Raw genomic sequence first — 23,327 nt, forward strand, 5'->3', positions numbered from 1 at the left:
AATGAGGAAGCATGCCACTTCTAATGGGTGAGGGAATTTTTTTAAACCTTGTGATTTTTCTGGAGAGGGTGGAATTCTATTTGAATGAAGCTGGGTGTGGAAGGGTCTCTTGGAAAAATGCGTGAGTTGCTTGGCTTTTAGTAGCTCACAACGATCTTTGCTGATAGAAGTAGCTTTCACTACAGAAAAGGTTGGAGACCCCTAGCCCAGTGAATGGTGTCCTTACACGACAACAAAGGTGGAAGTGAATTTCTACCTGTACAGCAAGTTAGTTAACAGCTTTTCTACCAACAGAACAAGGCGTAGGTGTTAGTGGGCTGCGTCACACGCATAATGCTAAGATTGTTGTATAGATCTCGTGCCTCCGGGTCCTCGTTCTTGATCACCAACGATTTGAGCAGTCGTTCCAACCGTTCCAAGCGCCTTGTGGTCTGTGAGTCTCCATTTTGAGGCCTGAAATCTGTTCCTCTGCGCTGTTCAGCCTTACATTGTATCTGTCTAGCGGCTCACCCATATTGTTGAGGTGCCTAGTCAGGGTGCCAAATCTATTCTCAATGGCTCGAAAGCTGCCCTGAGTTCTGCCATGATAGCATCAGCGCCAGTCAGTTGTTTGGGCTCTGGTACCCCGTGGCCTCCTGCTCCCCATTGGCGCAGGCACCCCAATGTCAGTCTGCCTGGGTTTGTCGAAATTGAGCCTCTGTTGTTTAGGATCCCCTTGCACCATGTCTGGGGGCCTACGTCTGGGAGGTGGTGGTGCACTGCGATTGGAGTGCTCAGGTACTTCTGTCCCTGCTGCCACAGCTGAGCCAGATCCCCAAGGACCCCGGTATGTGCAGTAATGTGGGTAGCTGCCCGCAGACAATTAGTGCATGTGAGTGAGTCTATTGAGGTGAGTGGGGAGCAGCTTTACCTCATGTTGTCGCTAGAGCCCAGGATGTACCAGTATATGCAGGAGGTCTGGAGTTAGTGGGGTGTCAGTCCCGTTAGCGTGAAGCAGTGTCTTATCACCCACCTGTTGTGTCTAAGAGTCTATAGATAGCCAGCATTTTGGAGGAAGAGTTGTTGGCCGGGGTGGCTTCTTATGCAGATGCCGAAATCAGAGGCAGGTCGGCATGTGGGGCTGTGCTACGGTGAAATTCTTGGCGCTTAGCCCCGCTGGTTGGTACAGTGGTGCCTGCCATAAACTGCAGCCCTCTCTGGTGCCAGCGGTGCAGTGGATAAAAATGGTAGGCTGTGACATGAGCCATCGTGCTAGTCCTCGCATTCAGCCAGGAGGATAGCATTCGGTTGAGGCCTCTAGCACAGTGAGGAGATGTATCGCGCCCCCCTGCTGCCTTCCAAGAATTGTTGAGGCATCAATGGGGCTCCCAGTTAGGGCAGCACGGACACTAGGCACAGTCGGCAGCCCCACACTTCATTCCCTTCGGACCAGGCAGCAGATGCATCCCAGCAGGCATCCAGCTGGGCCAGGAGGACTAAAAGGGGGAGCAGTGCCATCCATGTAGAGGGGCGTGTGCAGCTGTGTGCAGATGCGCTCGCTCTCCTGTGCTGTGGAGGTATAACAGTAGGGGTACTGGCCCAGATTGAGCAGGGGCAGATGAGGCATTTTCTGTAGCTGGGGGAAGAGTCAGGTGGCCTTGCAAGTCCCAGCGAGCTACATACTTCACGCTCACCTGCAACCCCTGTCACCATGGGGCCTCCAACGTGTAGGCCAGGTCACCTGTTACTCTGCTAAGCCCACCCCAGGCATACCTCGCCAGCACTGTCAATCCATGGTCATACAGTGTCACCAGATGTAGGGGAGCCCAATTAACACTCAGCAATGGAAGTGTGGTAAAGCCCATCAGAGCAGAAGATTAGGGCCGATTCCACCTGATCATCAGTGCTGCGTGGCTATGATGGTCACCGGCTTGGTTACTCCTCTCTATTTGAGAATTATGCTAACTATATGGCAAATTATGTGGCAAATATAATAAATACATAACTATGCAATGAACTCTATGGACACAGAATCACATAAATACACTCACCATTGTTTTATTAAAAATGTACTCACTAAAGCTGAACAAATGTAAACATTCTAATTCAAGTCAATGCCCTTTTCGAACCGCACATTGACAAAAATAGATTTTTCAAGCTAACTCCTCCAAAATATTTATATTTCCATTTTTAGACATTATTGTTGTCATGCACCAACAGGTATGGTGCTAGTGGTCAATGATAATTCAAATTTAGGATACACAGCTATCATCCAGTTACATAGGATAAAGCCAGGTTTTTAATAGTTTCCTAAATCTCAACCATAAGGTCCTCCATGTAGTGCTCCACAATTTTGCTGCAGCCACCGAGAATGTCTGTCCTCTTCGGGTAGTAGTCCTCCAGAGTCTCAGGAAATTCAGAGGGCAGGCCTTCTCTGAAAGTAGATGCGTCTTGTGGTCTAACATGAGAACATTTAGAATAGAGAGCTAGGTTTGCTGTTATAAAGTGCTTTATGTACAAGGCATAAGGGTTTAAATCTGATTTTATGACAGATTTGCTGCCAGTGAAGTTTAAGTAGACATGCAGACATTTTGTGATCCTGAAAATCAATCTAATAGCTGTATTTTGGACCATTTGCAGTGTATTAACCACTTAAGCTGGTAAACCAAGATAGGATAAATTGAAGTCTAGTGGAAGCAAAGGCTTTAATATTCTGTATTCTTTGTTGTGTGGTGAAAAGGTAGATGATGCATTTCAGGATCCGGAGGTAAAAGGTCTTCACCATCGTATTAATTGTTTCCCCATCGACAGGCCTGAATCAAATTTGATCCCTGGATTTTTACCACAGTGACAGGAAAGGCAGGCAGCTGTCCAAGAGAAGGATGCCAGAAAGTGTGTTACCACAATGTTGACTGGTGGTAGAAGAAAATAATTTCTGTTTTCTCTCTATTCAGTTTTAAATGATTTTGAGACATCCAACAATGGACATTGACAAGAATTTTCTTAAGCTGTTAGCACTTACACCAGGATCGTTGTGAACCCCGAACAAAATGTGTGTGTAATCTGCATACATCATGGCAGTCAGTCCACAGTTCTCATTCAAATCGTCTAATGACACCATATGCAAATTAAACAAGGGATAAAGTACCGACCTCTGTGACACACCACAGATCAATGACTTTGCTCTGATAAACAGAGGACTAAATCAGCCTGAGTATTCCAAACAGCAACAAAACTTTTAAATCAATTTTTGTACCGAATCTCTTATTCTATATCTCTACAGGAGCCCTCATAGCACCTGGTGACCAACAGTACCAAATGCTGCTGATAAATCTAATAACATCAGTGCCGCAGGGACATCATGTTCTGCATAGCATTGTAAATCATCAAGTGCTGCGGTTATGTTATGTGTATTTGGTAATGTTCACTATCACCTGGAACGGTATCCTGGGGCTGAGCAGGTGTTTGTGCCAAGCCCTGCCTATGGTAGGTTTTGCTAATTGAAAAGCCTGTTCTCCAGCTTTTTGCGGAATTCATGAAGAGAGAAGAGGCTCTGATGTGGAGTGGGAGCTCGTTCTACGCTTTAAGAGCGATGTAAGAGAACGCTCGTCCTTCTGATCTTGTACTGTATATGTGTGGGATGTGTGTGAGTTGGAGCCTGGCAGAGCAGAGGTGTCTAGGTTGTTGGTGGAAGGAGATGTGGTTGTTCAGGTAGGTGGGGCCTGAGTTGTATAGTGCCTTGAATGTGTGTGTGAGGAGCTTGAATGGAGTGCATTTGTGTATCGGAAGCCAGTGTAGTTCCTTAAGGTGTGGTGTGATATGGGTTCTATGTCGGAGGTCGAGGATGAGTCTGGCTGCCGAGTTCTGAATGGTTTGTAGTCTTCTAGTGAGTTGCTTGGTGATCCATGCATAGAGACTGTTTCCATAGTCTCACATGCTTGTGACTAGGACATTAGTGACAGTTTTTCTAGTGTTGCTTCAGAGCCATTTGAAGATATCCCTTAGCATCTTCAGGGTGTGGAAGCAGGATGCAGTGATGGCATTGACTCATGCAGTCATGTCAAGTTTGCTGTTGATGATTATTCTTAGGATCCTGCACATTTTTTGTATGGGTGTGGGTCCAGGTTTGGAGGGCCACCAGTTGGAGTCTCATGGTGAGGTGTTCTTACTGAAGATCACTACTTCTGACTTGTCAGTGTTGTACTTGAGACAGTTGTTTTCCATCCCTTTAGTGACTTCGGTCATGCGGGTAGTGAACTTGTTTCTATTGTTGGGGGTCTTCTTCGAGAGTGAGAGTTTGAGTTCAGTGTCGTTTACATAGGAGAGCTTGTTGATGTTGTGTCCACAGATGCACTGGTCAGAGGGATCATGTATGTGTTGAAGAGAGAGTGGGACTGAGCGATGAGCCATAAGGCACTACGCAGCTGAGTTTGCAGCCTTCAAAGGAGTAAGGTGTCAGGCTAATAGCTTGTGTTCTATTCAGCAAGAAGGAGCAGATCCAGCAGAGTGGGTCTTTGGATGCCAGTCTCGTGCAGGCACCTGATGAGGATGGGGTGTGAGACTGTGTCAAATGCTGCAGAGTGTTCCAGGAGAGGTCTAGGAGAATAAGGGCTGCCCTGTCTCCTCTGTCAAGGATCATGGGGATCCTCTTTGTGGCAGCGATGAGTTCTGTTCTGTATCCGGACTTAGTGGTGTTGAGGAGCTAGTGGTTGCTGACATGGTCAGTGAGTCATTAGTTGATTAGTTGCTCTAAGACCTTTGCTGGATATGTTACGGGGGAGATGGATCTATAGTTAGAAAGCGTGACTGTATCAGTGGATAGTTTCTTGAATGGGTGGCATGGTGGCATGTTTCCATGTGTCTTGGAATGTGGCTGAGTTGATGGAGGCATTGAGGATTGGTGTTAGTGCTTCGCTGATCGGTAAGAGTCCTTTAGTGAAGGTGTGGTGGGGGCAAGGTTCACATTGAGCCTCCAAGTGGATGGTCTTCATGGTAGCAGCAATTTCGATGGTGTGGATGGCAGGTCATGAGGTCAAGGTTCGTTCATTGGAGTGAGAAGACTTTCTGTAGAGCATCCTTCTCAAAATACTGAATGGATAGGCTGGAGCAAATTTTGATAATTTAACATTATCCAAACATTGGATTGGGGGGCTCAAATCAAAAAATCAACTTTGAAATTAGCACAAACATCAGGGGGTTTAACGAAGGTCTTTCGAAAATCCAGGCACAAACCTGTGAGCCCAACAATAGAAATATTTAAGGTCCAAGCCAGGGGAGCGGCGTTGTATGGCGCAGAAATGTGGGGTCATCGTTGTTCTGACCCCACTCACGCCGCTCCGATCCGACCTGGGGGTAAGGGCTATTGCAGAAGAAGTCAATCTTAGACTCCTTTTATTCTGGCGACGTCTATGGGTTACCCCAGAACTTTTAGAATACAGGGATGAACTAAGAGAGGTGATGAGCCTAGAGGGGGCGGGTAAACTACCCTGGCTCTCTCACATTCAACATACTTCAGAGAACCTGGGACGGGGTAATCTTTGGGATGACCCAGAAGAGGCATGTGCCTCAGTGTCCAGGAAAGAGCTAAAAGACTGTTATTGGGAGTTTAAATTGACTCAACTCCAGAGTAATACTTTAGTAGGCAAGCTAACTTCAGTTTTCTTAGAAATTAAGGATTGGTATAGCCTAGAGCCGGCACTGAACAACATCAAGCCGGCAGCAGCTAGAAAGCTTTACCTACAGTTTAGATACGGGGTGTTGCCACTCCACTCCTTTACAAACAAATGGGCAGGCTTGCAAACTCTGGGGTGCCCGGCCTGTGACTGCTCCACAGAATCAGATTACCATGTGTTCCTTTCCTGCCCCGGATACCACAAAGCGAGAAAACTGCGGCTGGTGCAGATATGCAGAAACCTAGGAACCAGGCGCTGTTCTGAGGCCTTCAGGATATTGAAACACGAAACCAACCTCCCCATAGTATATTCAGTAGCAGGCTTCTTATTTTCTATGTGGTGGACTCTCAGAGTACTTTTCAAACTAATCTAATAAACGAGGTCTATACTCTTGTACACCAGTTGTCAAACAAAGGAATTCTAAAGGGATTACCTGTATTACTTTTCAATTGAGAACTATTTTAATGATGTAACTTATGTATACTATGAATTTATTGACATACCGGATTGTTGTTTCTGAGAATTGACCGCCTTTAACCGGTGAAGATAAAGCTCTGACCTCTCAAATTTTGACTGGTGAACTGTTCACATATTTTGCACACACACTTTAAAACGCCAATACTGCTTTCTATCTCTGATTGACATAGCGATCTACATGAATAGACCCCCCACTCATTAAGCTGCCATCCTAGATTGCACTGTATTTTACACTGTTCTAGGCCATACCTGGGTATGTTTTAATTAACCTCTTATACTGTACGTACCAGGTCTTTTTCTCTTTTTTATCTGTCTTGATTTTAAAGTAAATGAATTGTATGTTATTTATATGTGCTTTTAAGGTCAAAATGGCCGAAATAAAGTTATTAATGAATTGAATTGATAATTTACAAATGATGACATTTGATTAAACACTGTAGGATCCAGGAAGTTTGTGTGGCATGGAAGTTGGGATAGTGGTCTGTAGTTTCCCAGACAAACTGGATCAAGAGACTTCAGCTCATCAGTGAACCAGCTCTTCTGCTATTCTTCCTCGTACTGTAAATTAATTTACTAAGGGGCCATTTCAGTGACATTAATTTTGAGCCATTGATTATACTGTCTTAATAACACCACAGCTGTGCTATCACATTTTTTGTCACATTGGAGTTCTCCTTGATTCTAGCAGCCTGTACCTTAATATCCAGATGTCGCCAATATCTTACTGGCTTCATCTGTTTTGGATTCCATGTTTTTGCTGTCTGATGTTTAAACACCCAACTAAAAGGGATCCCAAAGTCACTCCAAGGTACCTCAAACACTGGCTGGATAAGTCAGGAATCATTATCACAACACACAATATCAAGCATATGACCAGCTCTTTGTATTGGATATCCTTCCGACAAACTGGAATTAAACAGTGTTAATATTCTCTAAACTGAAGTTTAGTTGCATAAGTAGGCATATCAAAATGCACATTCATATCTCCCAAGATAATATTTCTTATATTCAATGATGAGCTTTGGCTTAAGTAGGAACTCATGCATTTGAACAATGCATTGGGGCAACTATTGGGAGGTGTATAACAAAGAAATACTTTCCATGTAAATCCTGTTGGATCTGTCAACCTGATCTGTAGTAGCTCCAGATCATTTTGACTGTCACCTACAACTTTCTCACATGTTACTGTTTACTTGGCAATAAATGCTAGTTCGCTGCCCCATTTCTTCTCTTTGTTAGCAGTGATTGTTTGATATTCTGGAAGCCCCAGTCTTTAACCAGAACTTGGTTATGCATAAAAAACCTAGATCATTGTCTATTACTAAATCAAATATACCTCGGAGGTTAATTACTACTGATAGGGCATTCATTAGCACAGCCATGAATCTTTCCAGAGACCAGGAGCTTTGATCAAAGGAAGAAATAACGTTGATTTTAACTTTTCTACAGCTTATGCAAATAGGGCATAGCATGTTCTGGTATGTGGTTCAAAACCCCAACTGTCTTAGCACTTTCATGCCATTGGTCTCGAGAGGCACAGAATATTGACCCCAGGACTATAATTCCCGGACTGTGTAACTGTAACTGTGCTTGCCAGTCGAGTTGTGCCGTAATGGGCAGCATTTCTGGCCACTGGTTGCGGCCCAGTAAACAGACAAGCACAGACGGGCTTGCCTTTGGCACTGACTTGCATGTGTCTACTTTAAATAGCCGCTCTCTCATTGCTTCAAACACAACTAGAGTGTCTCCCAAGATGGCGACTGTGAATGGATCAATCAGGAAGAGATAGAGGCTCCACTAGCAGCATGACTCGTTTAACCACTCCGGGATGGCTGAGTCGCAAGAGCAGACTAAAGATTATATCTCACACATGCATGTAAAAACAAGCAGTCTTGTAGAAAGCTCACCATTAAAGTCTAAATACATTCTTTTAGTTGCTATCACCTGGAACAATACATGTATAAACATTCAAATAATATTTAAAAATATATATATAATGGGTAACATAATAATGTCCTTTGCTAGGTCTCTGGGTCTCAGCGATGTATGGTGCCACCACCATCACCATGAGCCTGAGGGCTACACCTTTCTCTCCAGAGTTAATGATACTCTTTCTAGACTAGACTACTTTCTGGTTCTCACCACACACTTGTCCTCCTTATCCACAATACATCTGCATACCTGGATCCTGTCTGACCATGCTCCTTTGTAGCTACATATCTATTGTGACCGACCACACTCCTCAACCTCCTGGAGGCTCAGTCCCTGGTGGCTGACCCAACAGCCTTTTCAAGAGAATCAGCAAAACAGCTCAACACAATTCCTCCATGGAAATACAGGGTCTGTAGACTCTGCCGTGCCCCTACATGGCACTATTGCATACAGCGTGGTGATGAGGGTGTGTAGTGATATCGTGGTTGGCCCATGAAAATCAGAATCAAATGCGAGAGATTGTGGCCCTTCACCACGCAGCAGAAGAGGTAGAATGTGCAACCACCACGGTGATATCAGAGGAGACGTGGCATAAGTTGATGCAGGTCATGCTGGCACTCCATCAGCTCCAAATGGATGAGGCTAGGAAACTGTGACTAGTGTCTCAGAGTCACCTCTATGAACATAGAAATAAGACCGGTAAACTATTGCACTGGTTAAGCCAACACACAGATAGAAACTGATTCCTGACCTTGATTGAGGATGAGTCGAGGAGCACCCATTCTGGCCCTGAGAGTGTGGTGAATGCATATGCATATGCCACATACTACACCGCACTCTAGGCTGAGCAGCGGAATCGCTCAGTAGCGGCACTTAAATTATATATCTATGCAGTCCGTCCGCAATGTCTGAGCACTGTTTAGTGGCAATCACTGGAGGAACTGCTCCTGGCAACTTAGATTGTAAATGCTGTCACTCAGTTGTCGGGCGGGGACTCTGGGTGCCAATGGGCTTCCTATAGAGCTCTTCCTTTGCCTGGCAATGTCCTCGTGGAGCCTCTATTGGATCGTTACAATGGGACACGTGGTAGACAGTAACTCCCGGGGGACCTGGAGGAGCTCCATTTTGTGACTATTCTCAAACCACGCTGCCCTCCACAACGCTGTTCATCATACAGGCCTATTTATTTGGTCAACAACTAACATCCTGACTAAGGTTCTCACAGCATGGCTCAGTACTGTTGTTACTGACTTAATTCGTAAAGATCATAGCAGCTTTATGCCCCATTGGTCAATGCACCACAATATTTGTCTGCTACACCTGTGGCGGCTCCTCCGCTTAGGTGGAGGAGCGTCACCCCACTGCTGCTCTGCTGCAGTAAAAGAAAGGAAAAATAAAAAATAACACAATGTTATTATCATTTTATTCTTCCCTGCTGCAGCATCGTGAGGGCAGGGTGGAGCTGCTCTGCTGACAGAGCAGAGGAGGACTAGTGGGCACACTAAAGTGCGCATGATGCTTTGGCCGTCCCTCTCGGGCTGGCCAAATAGTCATACACACTTTAGCAATTTCTCAATCTAGATTGCATTACTGCCTGCATGGAGAACATGCCCAGGCCCCCAGTCCCTGTCGCTCAGACTAATCACAACGCTGCATTGCAGCAGTGTGATTGAATCAGGCTGCTTCCTGTTTGGTGGAGGAGGGGTGACGTGGGACAGAGTGGCGAGAAGGTAAGTTAATTTTTCTTTTTTTTTACAATGATACCTCCTTGTCCCCCCCTCACAGCCCCAGATCTGTGCTGACAGCCACTGCGCTTCACAGCACACTGGCGGCTGCCGACCGGCTGAGATGGTCACTCACTGTGCTGCTGATCAACTTTGAAAAGGCCTTTGAAAGTGTTTGATGGCCTACAGTTCACACTGCTCTACTACCTAGGATTCGGGCTCCACTATCTGTTATTTATTTGATTGCTCTACGGCACACCATGTGCTCGGGTGAGAGTAGGGAAGTTCTGTCAGTACAGATTGCCCTCAAAAGGGGCACTCGACAAAGATGCTCCCGTTGCCCTTATTATTTGCACTGATGATAGAGCCCCTAGTAAACACCTAAGAATGACTAACATGTGAAGGGTTTTATATAGTCCGAGACTTGCAAGGATCTGGTATCTTTATACGCAGATGACCTGCTGGTACCTCAGTCATCTGCATGTTACTGGGCCTATAACCGTGGAAATTCTTGAAACCTTTGGGGAATACTCCGGGCTCTTCATCAACTGGTGTGAGACAAAGCTGTTCCCAGTAGGATTGTAAGGTGGGACCGAAGAATGGGCTTGGATTGAGGGTCTAATGCTGGCGGCAGTAGGATTCCTCTAATTGTGGGTTACTGTCCATGACACAATGACACAGACTAAGGTTGCCAACTTCACCTCCCTACTTGCAGGCATCCACAGCTATGGTCCTTGCTGCCTTTATCCACACTTGGGCCGGTGGTGCTGCTGAAGATGACTACTCTCCCGTGGCTGCTGTACACAGTACAAAACTATCTTTACTATATACCAAAGTCAACATTGGCAGTATTAGCAGTGGTGCCCACTGCGTTTTTCCGGGGCAGTGGGCCCCAATGGATGGCGTTTAGCAAGTGTTGTAAGTCAACATTTGACGGAGTATTAGTGATGATTGATCTGCTATCCTACAACAGAGCTTCTCATCTATTGGTCCTCAACGACTGGATTTACAGACCTGTGTATGAACCGACCCAAAGAGGTGGTTCGTGGACAATGACCCATGGCTTTATTACATAGACGGAGGTGGACTGCCACCTCATGTCCACCTTTTGACCAAGACAGTGCTGAAAATCTGAACATCCTCACTCAGAGACATCCGTTGGGAGGGCAGGTTGACACAGGAGGCACCTTTGTGGTGTGGAACCCCTATGCCCAATGTTTCGCGGCTGAAGGGCTTCCATGGTTCAAACTCCATCAGGATCACTACCCTGGGTCATGTTTTGATCGGTTCAGATATGAAGTCGTTTACCCAGCTTCAAGAAAAGTTTGGCCGGTAAAGATCCCATTTTACAGGTATCTGAAGCAGTGCCATCCTTGAACCATAGCTGTGAGGGTGTGAGGGCATCCCAGAATTCAGTCCTCTGAGACTGACAAGAGTTCTCCTTCTCGACAAAGTCTGTGTTTCCGTTATTTACAATTCCTTAGTGATTAATACCCCAGACTCTTTCCAGACACTGCGGGAAAATTGAGAGAATGATCTGGGGATGTTTGATGAGGGAGAATGGGCGACCTCACGCATGAGCCCTAGAGAGACCGTTATACCCAAGAGGTTTCACAACATACAGTTTAAATATCTACACTGCATATATTTGACTCCACAATGGCTCTGGCGAATGAACAGAAGGCCAGGTCTGTCTACGATGTGGGGAGGCAATGGGAGATTTTACCGCTCTGTCTTGGGTTGTGGGTCCTTCATTCTTATTAGAACTCAATTGAGGTACCCATTATCTCTCATACCACAGATGGCCCTCCTCAATATCCTGGACAATGAGGGATTCACGCATGCAGAATGGTCATTACTGAGATTGGGCTTGGTGATGGAGAAAAGAGACATAGCCCGCCAGTGTCGGCAACCAGCTGCTCCCGATATTGGGATGTAGCGTGCCTAAATGGAACTATGTTATACATAGGAGAAACCAATTTATGAAGCCCGGCGTTGTTCCCAAAAGCAGGAGAAGATGTTGGACGGTTGTCAATGATACCAGAGGGGAACGTTATAAATTGTATAAATTGCTTATGTCAGCGATCGTCCACAAATGGGTAATAAGGGAGATAATGCCTGCTGACGATATATCAGGTGACCGTATGATGTTTGTTCTTTTTCTGTTTCCTTTTTTTAGATTTCCTGATAATGTTTTACAAAATCTCAATAAACAGCCTATATATATAAAATAATAAGTAATGAATGGATAATATGGTACATTACCAGCCTATTGATATCAGCGATGGGCAGATGAATGGATGTCCTGGTGTTCATAGATTAGTTCATGGCTGTACCAAGACTCAATGCAGATCTCATCCTAGCACGAACCCAACAAGTTTGAATTTAGAAGATGTGGTTTGTGAAGGAGAGGCGATTGGGTTTGGGTGCTCTCCCGCCGGATCCCTTCTGTGAAAAGGGTTTGTCGAGACCCCAATGACGGAGGCATCAAATTGATCGAATGAGTCTTCAGAGAGGTACGGCATAATGGACCGAGGAGGATATAGAGGTAGAGCAAGTTTGGCAAGCATGAAGAATGAATGGTCCTCGTGAATGAACACATCCTGAAAAATTGTGAGCACAGTGATAGAATAGTGATAGAGCTAGTCTGATCCAGCAGGGATGCAAGTGCCACGATGCAGGAATAGGAAATGAAGGAGCTACATGTATTTGTTGATACCACAACCAGAGGGTAAGGCGTAGAGTAAGTTCTAATCGAATTCCAGAGTCCATCAGTACTTTGGGCCGAGTGACTGACTAGTCCAGTTGCAGCTTTAGCGTAGTAGCTCTCAGTTGAGTGCAGCAGCAGAACTGCTACTAAGAAGAACCTGAGGGTGAGATACTAATAGTGCAGTATAAGAAACACCCATATTACATGCTAGTGGAAAGAGTGGAGCAGTAGTAGTTCCAGATCTGCCCAGAGGAGGCACCAGTACCTTATCAGTGAGGATAGAGTAGCCTCAGATCCATTGACTAGAAGGTCTCATGTAGAACATATGGGTGGCTGAAAAGGAAAGTGTGCTTGTGGAATCAACAGAGTGATTGTGAGCTTGTAATTTCAAGCTACTCTTACGCAGCAGAGCACTTTTGCGATTATACAATGTATTACAAATAAATAGTCCTTTTAATTGCCAGCCGGATTTGTCATTTAAAGGAAATACCTCACTGTGTTACTGTGAGATTGTTTGTTCAGGATGTGTATTAGCTTCCCCTTCATAGTGCAGCAACATAGATGTGTCATTTGTCATTTCCTGAACCAATGAAACTGGAGGATTTTTAAACGTAAATAATGGTGGCAGAAAAAATGAAGAGGGGGGTTCAAAAAGCTGCGAGCCAACACTGTGGAGCCTAAATTGGAGGCACTAATCTTTTGCCAAGCGGGCACCCTGGTTGTAATTTTTTTGCAAGAAAAAGTGGCAGCCAACAAGGCTGTTAGAAGCCTGTTGACTTTCTGTTCCTGGTGCTGGCTCTTGACTCCTGTAATTATGGGTAGCAAGAGCAGTGTTGCAGATAGCACAGAGATGACCAAGGTTGGTAGGCAGGTCGCCCCTTTGATGTGGAGCAGTGGGTCAACTCTGTGATATCGGTGGCGGCGAAAGGGTGTGTGATGTCACTTCCTGTACTTCTGCCAATTCAGAAAAGAGACGTCCATGATGGACCTCAGCTGCTGAACACATTTAATTTGAGGTAAGTCCAGTGCTAGTACACAACACCACATGGACCATGCATTGATGTCCAGGAAGCACAAAAAACCTATTTGAGACTACATTCATTTATGACTTGCTAGATTACCAAACTGAAACGGTGCGTTTGCCTCTCGAGCTTGGTGCATGATGTTCAGCTCAGGAAATTAAATTGAATAACCCACGAGGCAGCCATGACTGGCGTTAGCAGAGTCATCATTTTTCGTCAAAGGACGAGTGCTTAAATCGCCGGAAGCAGCTGGCTGCGGCAGGCAGTGCTGACAGAGCAAACACGAGAATTATTTACATATGAGCCCGTTCCTAGACGGCCAGGGATCGGAGAACGGGGAGCGGATCTGAAAAGTCATCAGTAAGGGCCGAAAATCCCGGTGGGATTAGCAGGATACGTCCAAGTGGCTTTTAGGCTCTGTCGCTCTGTTTACCTCCCTCTCTCACAAATGCGCTTTTTCCTTTTTTACTTGAAGTGACCTTTTGACAGGATTCAAGCGCGTGAAATTTAATTAATGAGAAAATGCAAAGAGAAAATGTAGGTGTACCCAAGCAGAAATGAAATATATTGGGACCTTTAGAAAACTATAATGTGAAATCACATTTATATGGTACAGCATCTGTTTGATATTTTTATGTAGTTTGTCGGCAGATGTGTTAAAGCACTAGGGGGCATATTTGTGAGCCCCTTGGGCCACCATTTTATGTGACGCACTGGTGGAGCAAACCAACAAATCATATTTATGAGGCCACGCAAAGCCACTTTGCGTGGCATTCAATGGTCTCATAGATATGGAGTGAGGCAAGGCAGCGCAAATCACTGTGCTAGATGGCGTTCCGTGGGCGTTGCAGTGGGTATTCCCACGCAACACCCATTGATTTTGACGCTTCCCCTGATCATGTAAACCTGGGTGATGCGCCAAAACCTTATGCCTCCGGAGGTGCTAGGCTGCAGAAATAGCCCCAGCGCAGAAGGAAAGGACAGGAATTCACCATATTGGATAAATATGGTGCATTTCTGCCCTTTCACTTTGATGTAGGGCAGCATAGCAAGATGACTTGCTGCACTGCCCTACGCCAAATCCCATAAATTTGCCCCTAGAAGTATTACTGCTTTTACAATTTTACTTTCCACTTGCGGCCAGATTCCATTAACACTTTTGTGTCTGAAGTATTTGAATTGTCAGCGTTATTGACTATAACACATCATCAGGTTTGTTTTGGCGGGATATGAATTTGCAGGTGGTCAAACCCACCAGGAGTTTGCCCCCAATTGGGGGCACTAAAATAAGCAGGCGCTGAACTGGGAGGGAGATAAAAAGTGACATATTGTTTTGTGACGTATGTGTACATCATTAGGGCAGTGAAAGAGTTAGGGAACTGCTGTTTGTAAAAAAACATCAATCTATCAAATGGAAATGGAAATAAAATTACTAGTAAATTGTCATTTTCTAAAATGCATTTGGAAAGTGTCTATTTTGAGCATCAAAATACATGGCCAAGTCATATCAAAATTAATATTCTCAAAATATTTGATAAAACATAATAGTGAACTTTACTTATGAGAATAATTTAGACTTGAGACAAAAGCAAGACACAGCTACTCACAGAAATAGCTTTGTGAATCAGGAGCCGAATTTGCAGTTCTTGACTTTCTTTTTGCAATCCAATGGTATGAGGTGTATCTGCCTAAATGGTTCAAATGAAGCGGACAAAGACTGCGATACCCAGAACACGCCATTTTTTAAAATAAATACAAATGAAGGACTGAAAACCTCTCATGCAGCTGCTGGATAATGTGCACTTAGTGAATTTAATTTTTCTAAAATTTGCTTTAGTTTTAATCCCAGTAATTTTTAGTGATACCAATGTCATCTTTCTGCCGGAAATCTTTGACTATTCTTGGTATGGTCATATTTGCGTCTTCATATGATTTTAACATTCAATAGATGTATATTTTAGGAGTATTTTGACTTTTAAACATTGATTTGCTCTAATTTTTCTCTAGTCTTCCCCTTCATAATTTTACTAATTAATTTCTGAACCTTCAACGCTTTATGGTGTTCTGCACATTCAGAGAGGCAAAGTTCACCACTTCTGCATGTCGTGTTCCTCAGCTGAACTGTCATAAGCCTCCAGGTTTCTTTTTTGGGCAACTTTGGAAGCCCACTTTTTTATTAATATATATTAGTTTTTCCTGGTTATCTTTCAAACTCTTGGAGTTTGTATAGATTTTGTAACTTGACAGCACCACACACCCACATATGTGAAGCACCTTATTTATTACTTAAATGAAAAATGAAATGTTTGTTCACTTTAAGTATTTCAGAAATATTACTGAGCAAATCTGTCTATGGTGTACTTTTCTTTTTTGCTTTGCTGATATAGTATTGGTTGATGAGAACTACGTATTTTACTGAGACCCTCATTATAAGCGGCCTTTAAATTACAATTGACGACGTAGCAGGAGTTACCAAGCCCATCGGAATTATGATTTAGGTTTCCAGACGTACATTTTGGCTACTGAAAGCAACCGAAATCTCTGTGTGAAACTTCAGTGGAAAACATGTGGGTATCGTGCAGGAATTGTGCTATTAAAAACACCACTCTTAACGAGAACCTTAGTCTGAGTTTGCAGCTTATAGGTGCAAAATCCTTATCTAAAATGAAAATGATAGAAGCAGCAACTAATATAAAATATGATGCAATTTGGTGGTAATTGCTTGCACCAGGGCCAGACTGCTCATAGCGGGCACCGGGTGTTTTCCCGGTGGGCTGGAAGGGTGGGGGCCAGTTTTGGACCAGTGGGGGGTGTTTTTTGTTAGTGGGGGCCGGCAAAATCAGCCCCTTGTAACAAAAGCGCACGCAGCAGCGGCGCAGCAACGGTGTTACCACCAGCACTAGCCCTCCTCCCCCCACCAGACCCGCCCACTTCCCACTGGGACCTAATTGCCAGGGCTGGTTTGTGATCCCTGTCCGGCCCTGGCTCGCACTTTTACATCATTAAACAATACGTCACTTTTTATCTCCCTCCTAGTTCAGCGCCTGCTTATTTTGGTGCCCCTAATTGGGGGCAAACTCCTGGTGGTTCATGTGGTAATGAGAGGGAGTTTTCTAGTGGCCTAGCATTTTTGGGCACTAGTAAACTCCCACGAGGCTGCCCATGTGCTCACATCCGCGCTGCCTCATTTGTTTGCATGTGACATCATGAATGACGTCTCACACACGTTAAATAGATCTGGAAGGGATTCCCTAGTCCATCCCAGGTCCATCTAAGGATCAAGGTGTTGGGCGGGGCTTGTGGATGAATCTAACAACAAATCTAATAGCAACTACTACGACTCCATCTCCTCCATAGCCATGCCTACCAGCTCTTTCCACTTATTCTGCAGCTGAGAGGAAGGGAGTAGGAGGAACAGCCCAGACCCCCCATACTCCAAGGAGCCTGCTGCAGTGGTTTATTTGAGCCGGTGGTTTCCGGTGCTCATCACCAGCACTTAATTGTCAACACTAGGACTTATGACAGCCAGCTGCATGGTGGCCCTGTTAAACTAATCTTGTGATGATCACCACCGGTTTTTAATAATTTTATATACATTAAACATGGCTAATACCTGCCACCAAGAGCTATACAAATAGCTTGGGGGGCAGGTATTAATAATTGTTAATGTATAAAAAGTCTGAATTGTTATTAGTAGTGCAATGGGTGGTGCAAGCTGCAGTGGTTTCCTGAGAACGGCCCTGGCACTTATATCTTTACAAATTAAGTACTGGTCTTCTGTTTAAATTATTTTTAGGCAGGGAAAAAACATCAGCGTCTGTGTCTGCCTCCTATTGGGGGCCAAGACATGTGTGTCATCAGCAAAACATCAGTTGCAGTTTGGATTTTTTCTTAGCCTAAAAAATATTCAAAAATTCGGACAGCCAGTAAGGGTAAGGGATGTCCTGCACCCAGTGATAGAAACCTTAGGATATGAGGATGGGAATAATTTAATGATGTGGTATGTTTACATATAGCTCAGAGGTGAAACCAAAAGCCAGGCACCCTAAACCATATAAACAAAGATGCTCTGAAAGGAATTACTTATACATTTAGTTGAAACTGTTTAATAAAAAATCAAAAAAGGAAAGTGAAAAAACATCAAACCCCAATAAAACAATCAATGTCGGCTTGATCGACTAAAGTATGAGTAATTCAGTACCATTGTACTTGTTTGAGCTACAGTCCATGGTTTTAATCACTTAATTTTCATGTTATTTCAACACTAAAACATAACAGGTTAAGAATTGCAGCATATGCACATATATGTCCAGCTGAAAAATAATACTGCAATACATAATGCACAGGTGTGCATATGTGTGACTCAGCTCTTGCATGGTATAGTGCTCGGAAAATATCCATGAGTTGCCAGAATATTGGAAAATTTGGCACTTATTTATGTGCAGAGTAGGTGCGACTTTCAATCTCTAATTTAATGAATAGGCAAAATCATCCTCAGGGCATTATGCTTGAGCAAAATGGCTGCCCCCATACTTAATATTATTACGGATCCTAATCTTGAGGAGCAGACGCTGAGGTAGCCTCACCGGCATCCAAGCAGTGAGGTGAGGCTACCGAAGCTTTGAATCCTTATTTTTTACTGGACATATTTGTGTATAATCAATTGCTTTGCGAGCATCTTTGTTCATATTTCATTGTACCCAAGTTCTCACTGGGTTATTAAGTTGCCCTTTTCTAAACTAACAGGGTCCCTAAACCAGCATTTCGCTTTCAGTTCTTTCCAAATTTCCAAGTGCACTGCACCTATTTCATCACCTGCTAAAGCACCCTGAAACCTTATGATTGATAAATCTTAAAAGTAGATCATAAAAATATATGGCTGGCCCATCAGCCACACCTGCTAGCAGGACACAGGTACATATTGAAGTCGGCTACTCCAGTACTCCAACACCTAGTGGAGCACAGATTGGGGTCATGCATTGACAGGGATATGCTCCTTTGCGAGGGACACTGGATGCAACTACCATATTTTTAGCTAAAAATGCTAAACATCAGACAAACCTCATGTTCTGCTCAGTCTACCAACCAACCAATCAGGATGAGGGAGGTCTGGCACCTGAAGTGGAAAATGCAGAATGTATAGATGTTGAAAATGTATGATTGTGATTTTGGTTGCTTCCATGCAGCCCGGTGGTAAGACCTACATTCGAAAGACATGTACCCTAAACCAGGGTTTCGCTTTATATTGCTTCTCAAATTTGCCAAATGCACTTCACCTGGTTTTTCTCCTGTGGACACCACCCAGCACCCATAGACGACCCATATATGTCGGGCACCCCACATGGGGAGGTCAGGCATTTGCAAGGATATGTTCTTGGACAAGGGGGACCACAGGGAATCAACTTTTTCGTAAAGGAATAGGTGAAAATGTCACAAATGTCATGTTCAGTGCCAGTCAGTCAGGGCAAGGGAGTTCAGGCTTACATGAATGTATTCCTTAATATCATCCTAAATTAAAAAGAATTTCCATATGGTCCTGTTTTTGATATCTCTCATAAACAGTGAACCATAAACAGTGATTCTACCATAATTTAATGATCTGCACTATGATTGTATAATTGATTGTGCAATCGATTGTGGATGGTGGTATTGGGTTCAGAATATCAACAGGACAGAATACCAGCACAAAAATATTGAGGAACAAAATATCGAAAGGTAATGCATAGAGTGCGGTAAGGATTTACTTTTCTTAACTTCACACCTTTGTACCTTGAAGATGTGTATATCATTAAGGTATATATATATGTGGAGTTAGGTATAGAAAATGTATAGAAACAAATCTTTCAATATTTTGCCCTGCCATATTGTTGTAATGATATTCTGCCCCGTCGGTATTCGGGAACTGATATTCCCTACCTACACCTGTGCAAAATAAATTCCTTAGGAAAGCCCATCCATGTTTGGTAGCCCTTGAATTCAGACATTTAGGGCAACATTTCCATGGTTACTGTTCCAGGATTTATGTTTGTCCATTTGGTATAAAAATGAAACTATCTTCACATTTTTCATTAAATCTTCAAACCGCAATGAGATATTGATGCAAGGTTTATACCTATACGTAGTCCTGGAATGTGCTGAAAAACATATATGTCAATAATGCGTGTAAATATTTCAAATGACCGAGGAAATATTCTGGTCCATTAGCAAACTACATTGTTCTTCTCAAGTGGTTGTAGAGTAACTTACTAAATGACTTATGTCTTCTTGTTTTTGTGTTTCAGAAGGAACAATGCAGGTGACCGGGAGAAAGCCCTTCAAGTGATGCTTCAAGTCTTACAGGCTTGTGATCACCCTGCCCCAGACATGTTTTGCCTGTGTGGAAGGATATACAAGGATATGTTCCTGGGCTCGGATTGCAAGGACACCAAGAGCAGGGACTGTGCTATAGAATGGTAATGTACTAAAAGAGTCAGCTTGTGCTTTTATACATTGTGATTGATGCAATGGCTAGATTATATTTATTCATGAGAAGACAACCTCGATAAGTCTGGCATGTGGACTTTCAGGTAAAGATTTAGGACCGACTTACAAAGATTTTTTTGGTGAGTTACTCTTGGAGTACTGTTTATATACTACTGAGATATAGGATTAATTCAATAGTATTTCTAGTTTATTACTGAATGGGTCAGAAAGTCACTCACTACAAACTCTTTGTCAATCAAGCCTAGAATCTAATCCAAAAGTTTACATCTCCTCATAGCGAATATTTAGATTTGAGGGTTTTCTTACAGCTCATCTCACCTTTCCTAGTGATCAAGTGCCATATGTATCAACACATTTCCCCATAGACACAGAATGGGCAATACCCTTTGATACATCTGGCCCCTAGCCTCTTGGTAATCCTCTGACAAATGGCGTGTTCTGTGATTGAAGTGGTATTTAGCAGAACCCTGTTCCAGTACTCCGGAAGCATGGGAAGATTTACAACAACCCTTCAGTACTGTACCATCTGCCTCTACCACAGATATAGGCCTTAGATTCAAGGATTTTAGGTACATAGATATGTTAAGTGAACTTTCTCTCACCTGTCCAGTGTGGAGTGCGAGAAGCCATTTTCTGTAAACCAGTCCGAGCTGCAGTCCGTCTCTTGCAGTGCCATCTCCCTTAGCAATGCACATTTTGGACTTAATCTACTGAATCACTGTTTATGGCTCACTGTTCATGAGAGATATCTACAAAGCTAGTTTGCCACTTGCACTAGTGAAGTTGGAAAATCTAAGAAAAAAGCAATTTGAATTTGCACGTGTGTAGGTGAAAACTGTCACAAAATGCACAAGTGATGAATTTGCACAGGGCCTTGTGGTTGTTCATCTGTATAAGTGCATCCATCTGTGGGCTGATGGCGCAACTTTCCAATTCACATGACTAAAAGGAGTTTTGAGGGACGGTCTGGCTCAGTTGTAGCACATCAATGAATTTACGTAAGTCCTTTCGTGTTTTGAGGCAGGTTAAAGTGCACGTCGCACAAGAGGTAATCCTGATCACTATGTGGCATGCTTTTCGGGTCTCAGCTCCTGGAGTATATGAACGCTGCTCTACCATATTTGTTTTGGACCCTTCCAGAGAAATACAAATTAATATTGCCATTTGTACTATATCCTGATTTCTTATCAGCATGAATGGAGGCAAGTCATCAGTAGCAGGCTCCCTTTGCAACCCTAAACAGGGTACTGGAGTCAAATAATATTCAAGAAAAAGGTACGCCTGGCACTTGGATATTTATGAAGTCAGTGGTGGTAGACACTTTGTTGTGCTGTGTACCTCCAAAAATGATGCATTCTATTCTGGGTGCACGGAGTTGAATGGTGCATTTGTACTCAATGCACTGTGGATTAGTGTTATGCATGCAACACCTTGGCTGTTATGTCAATCAGAGGGGTTAACTATGATGCCTCTGCGCTGAAAAGAATAGGCTATGTACCTTTATGAAAGTGACTATTCTGGTTTAACCAGATATTTACCTGTTATGTGATTATGTAAATCAAGGGTGGGGTGTATTTATATGCCCATATAAAGCTTGAAAGTATTACATCCATCTTGTTAATAGGGACTTTGTTTACAGACTGGAAAAAGTCATCAAGAAAAACATAAATAGAGGGAATATCAACATCTTATTGAGGGAAACGTGTCCTACAATCTATAACTGTAATTCACCCAATTTTAGGGGAGACCTTTCTACCATGGAAGTTTAAGGAGTAGAATTATTCCCATGCATACTATTAAGATCTTCAGAAAATCGAACCCCTAAATATCTATTAGGATTTGTACTGTAATTGGTGAGGAATGTGAGTAGTAGTCCTGAAGACAGGAAGTTAAATAAGAGCACCTCAGTTTGTTATCCTAGAAACCCCAAGATTCGCACATAGTTGAATCACAGTCAAAGCATTCATGATGTTCTGCTGATCTATGGCTAAGTATAGGGTGATATTGTCCAGATAGAGTTCTATAACGGGAAAGTCAGCAAGTGAGGGGGGTGAGGAAAGCGATTCAAGGGTTTGAGTGAATATAATTGGCCACTGGCTCTATGAACAGAGCTTAGAGTAGAAGAGAGATAGGATACACCCGCGTAGTTCCCCTTTTAAGGCTGATCGGGCCGATGATTTTATTGTTAATTATCACCTGGAAACATCATATTTCATACAGCGAGGCTGACAACCTGCTGATGCTAGGGGGAAATTTTGTATTCACTTTTCCCAATGATAGACTCGAGTTAGAATAGTTAATTTCACTTAGCCAATGTATGCACTTTTCCCATTGTTTGTTACACTGGAGTTAGAATAGTAAATCTTTCCCACCAATCCCCCCAATGTATTTACATTCCATAGTTTTTTTTAGACTGGAGTTTGTATAGTAAATCCTACTATCAAATGTCTGTACTTTGGCCAATGTGTGTTATGCTGGAGATAGAATAGTAAACATGACCTCTATCCATGCACTTTCCCCAATTTTTGTTTGACTAGAGTTAGAGCAGCAAATATTACTTAGATCCATTTATGCACTTTCCCCTATGTTTGTTAGACTGAAGTTACCCTGTACACCTAAGAACCTGGGTAAGTTATCTGATGAAATAAAACAATGTTTACTTCAGTCTTATTCATACTGAATGTACCTAACTATGACAGCCTCAATTTGTATAATCAATCAAAACAATTGAAAACTCACAGTCCCACATACAGTATTATATCATTAAAGTCTGTATTTATGGGATAAAGAACACCCTGCACATATTATAACAATATTACAAGTCACTGTGGAGTTCTATGACCATTTAGAGGAAAGAGGGTAAAGGCCGAGTTCCTATGTAAGGACATGGAACTCAGTATCCAGTTTCCTTAAGAACATTTGGTGCAGTACTGTAATGTCTTTTCCCCAGTTTCCCAAGGACAATATTGTCTGCAGCACTCCATTCACAGGGGTTCTACAATATCTGTTTCTCATAATTTCCATAAAGCATTGATGCCTTCTCATGCATTAAAAAATGTCCCTTTTGGGATATCTCAAGACCGTGTCAGGTCATGGAAAAACGTAACTGTATAGCCCTAGGATAAAGATCCTCTCATGCCACAACTCCTGCACTCCTCCAAGACTGTATATCAAGTCTCCTTCTAGTTTTTTCTTTTTAATCTGTTTTATATCCTTTATTAAAATGGGTGGGGCATGCATTATTTCCACTTCCAATTTCTTTAAAGGTCTATTTCAACAGTGTTTGGCAGTCCTCACCGGGCGATTGAGTGTCCCATCATAGCACTCC

The 23,327-nt window shown here is 43.3% G+C and overlaps 1 protein-coding gene across 1 annotated transcript in view; it reads left to right on the top strand.

The window, feature by feature from the left end:
- Positions 1 to 23,327, top strand: part of MAP3K15 (mitogen-activated protein kinase kinase kinase 15) — a 1,172,574-nt gene that overhangs the window by 568,474 nt on the left and 580,773 nt on the right. Inside the window, exon 7 of the mRNA XM_085622522.1 lies at positions 19,798 to 19,968. Within this exon, the coding sequence (XP_085478648.1) occupies positions 19,798 to 19,968 (171 nt within the window). The remainder of the gene's footprint in view (positions 1 to 19,797; positions 19,969 to 23,327) is intronic.

Source organism: Triturus cristatus, chromosome 8 (assembly GCF_964204655.1).
Source record: "Triturus cristatus chromosome 8, aTriCri1.1, whole genome shotgun sequence".
In the NCBI taxonomy this organism is placed as follows: Eukaryota; Metazoa; Chordata; class Amphibia; order Caudata; family Salamandridae; genus Triturus; species Triturus cristatus.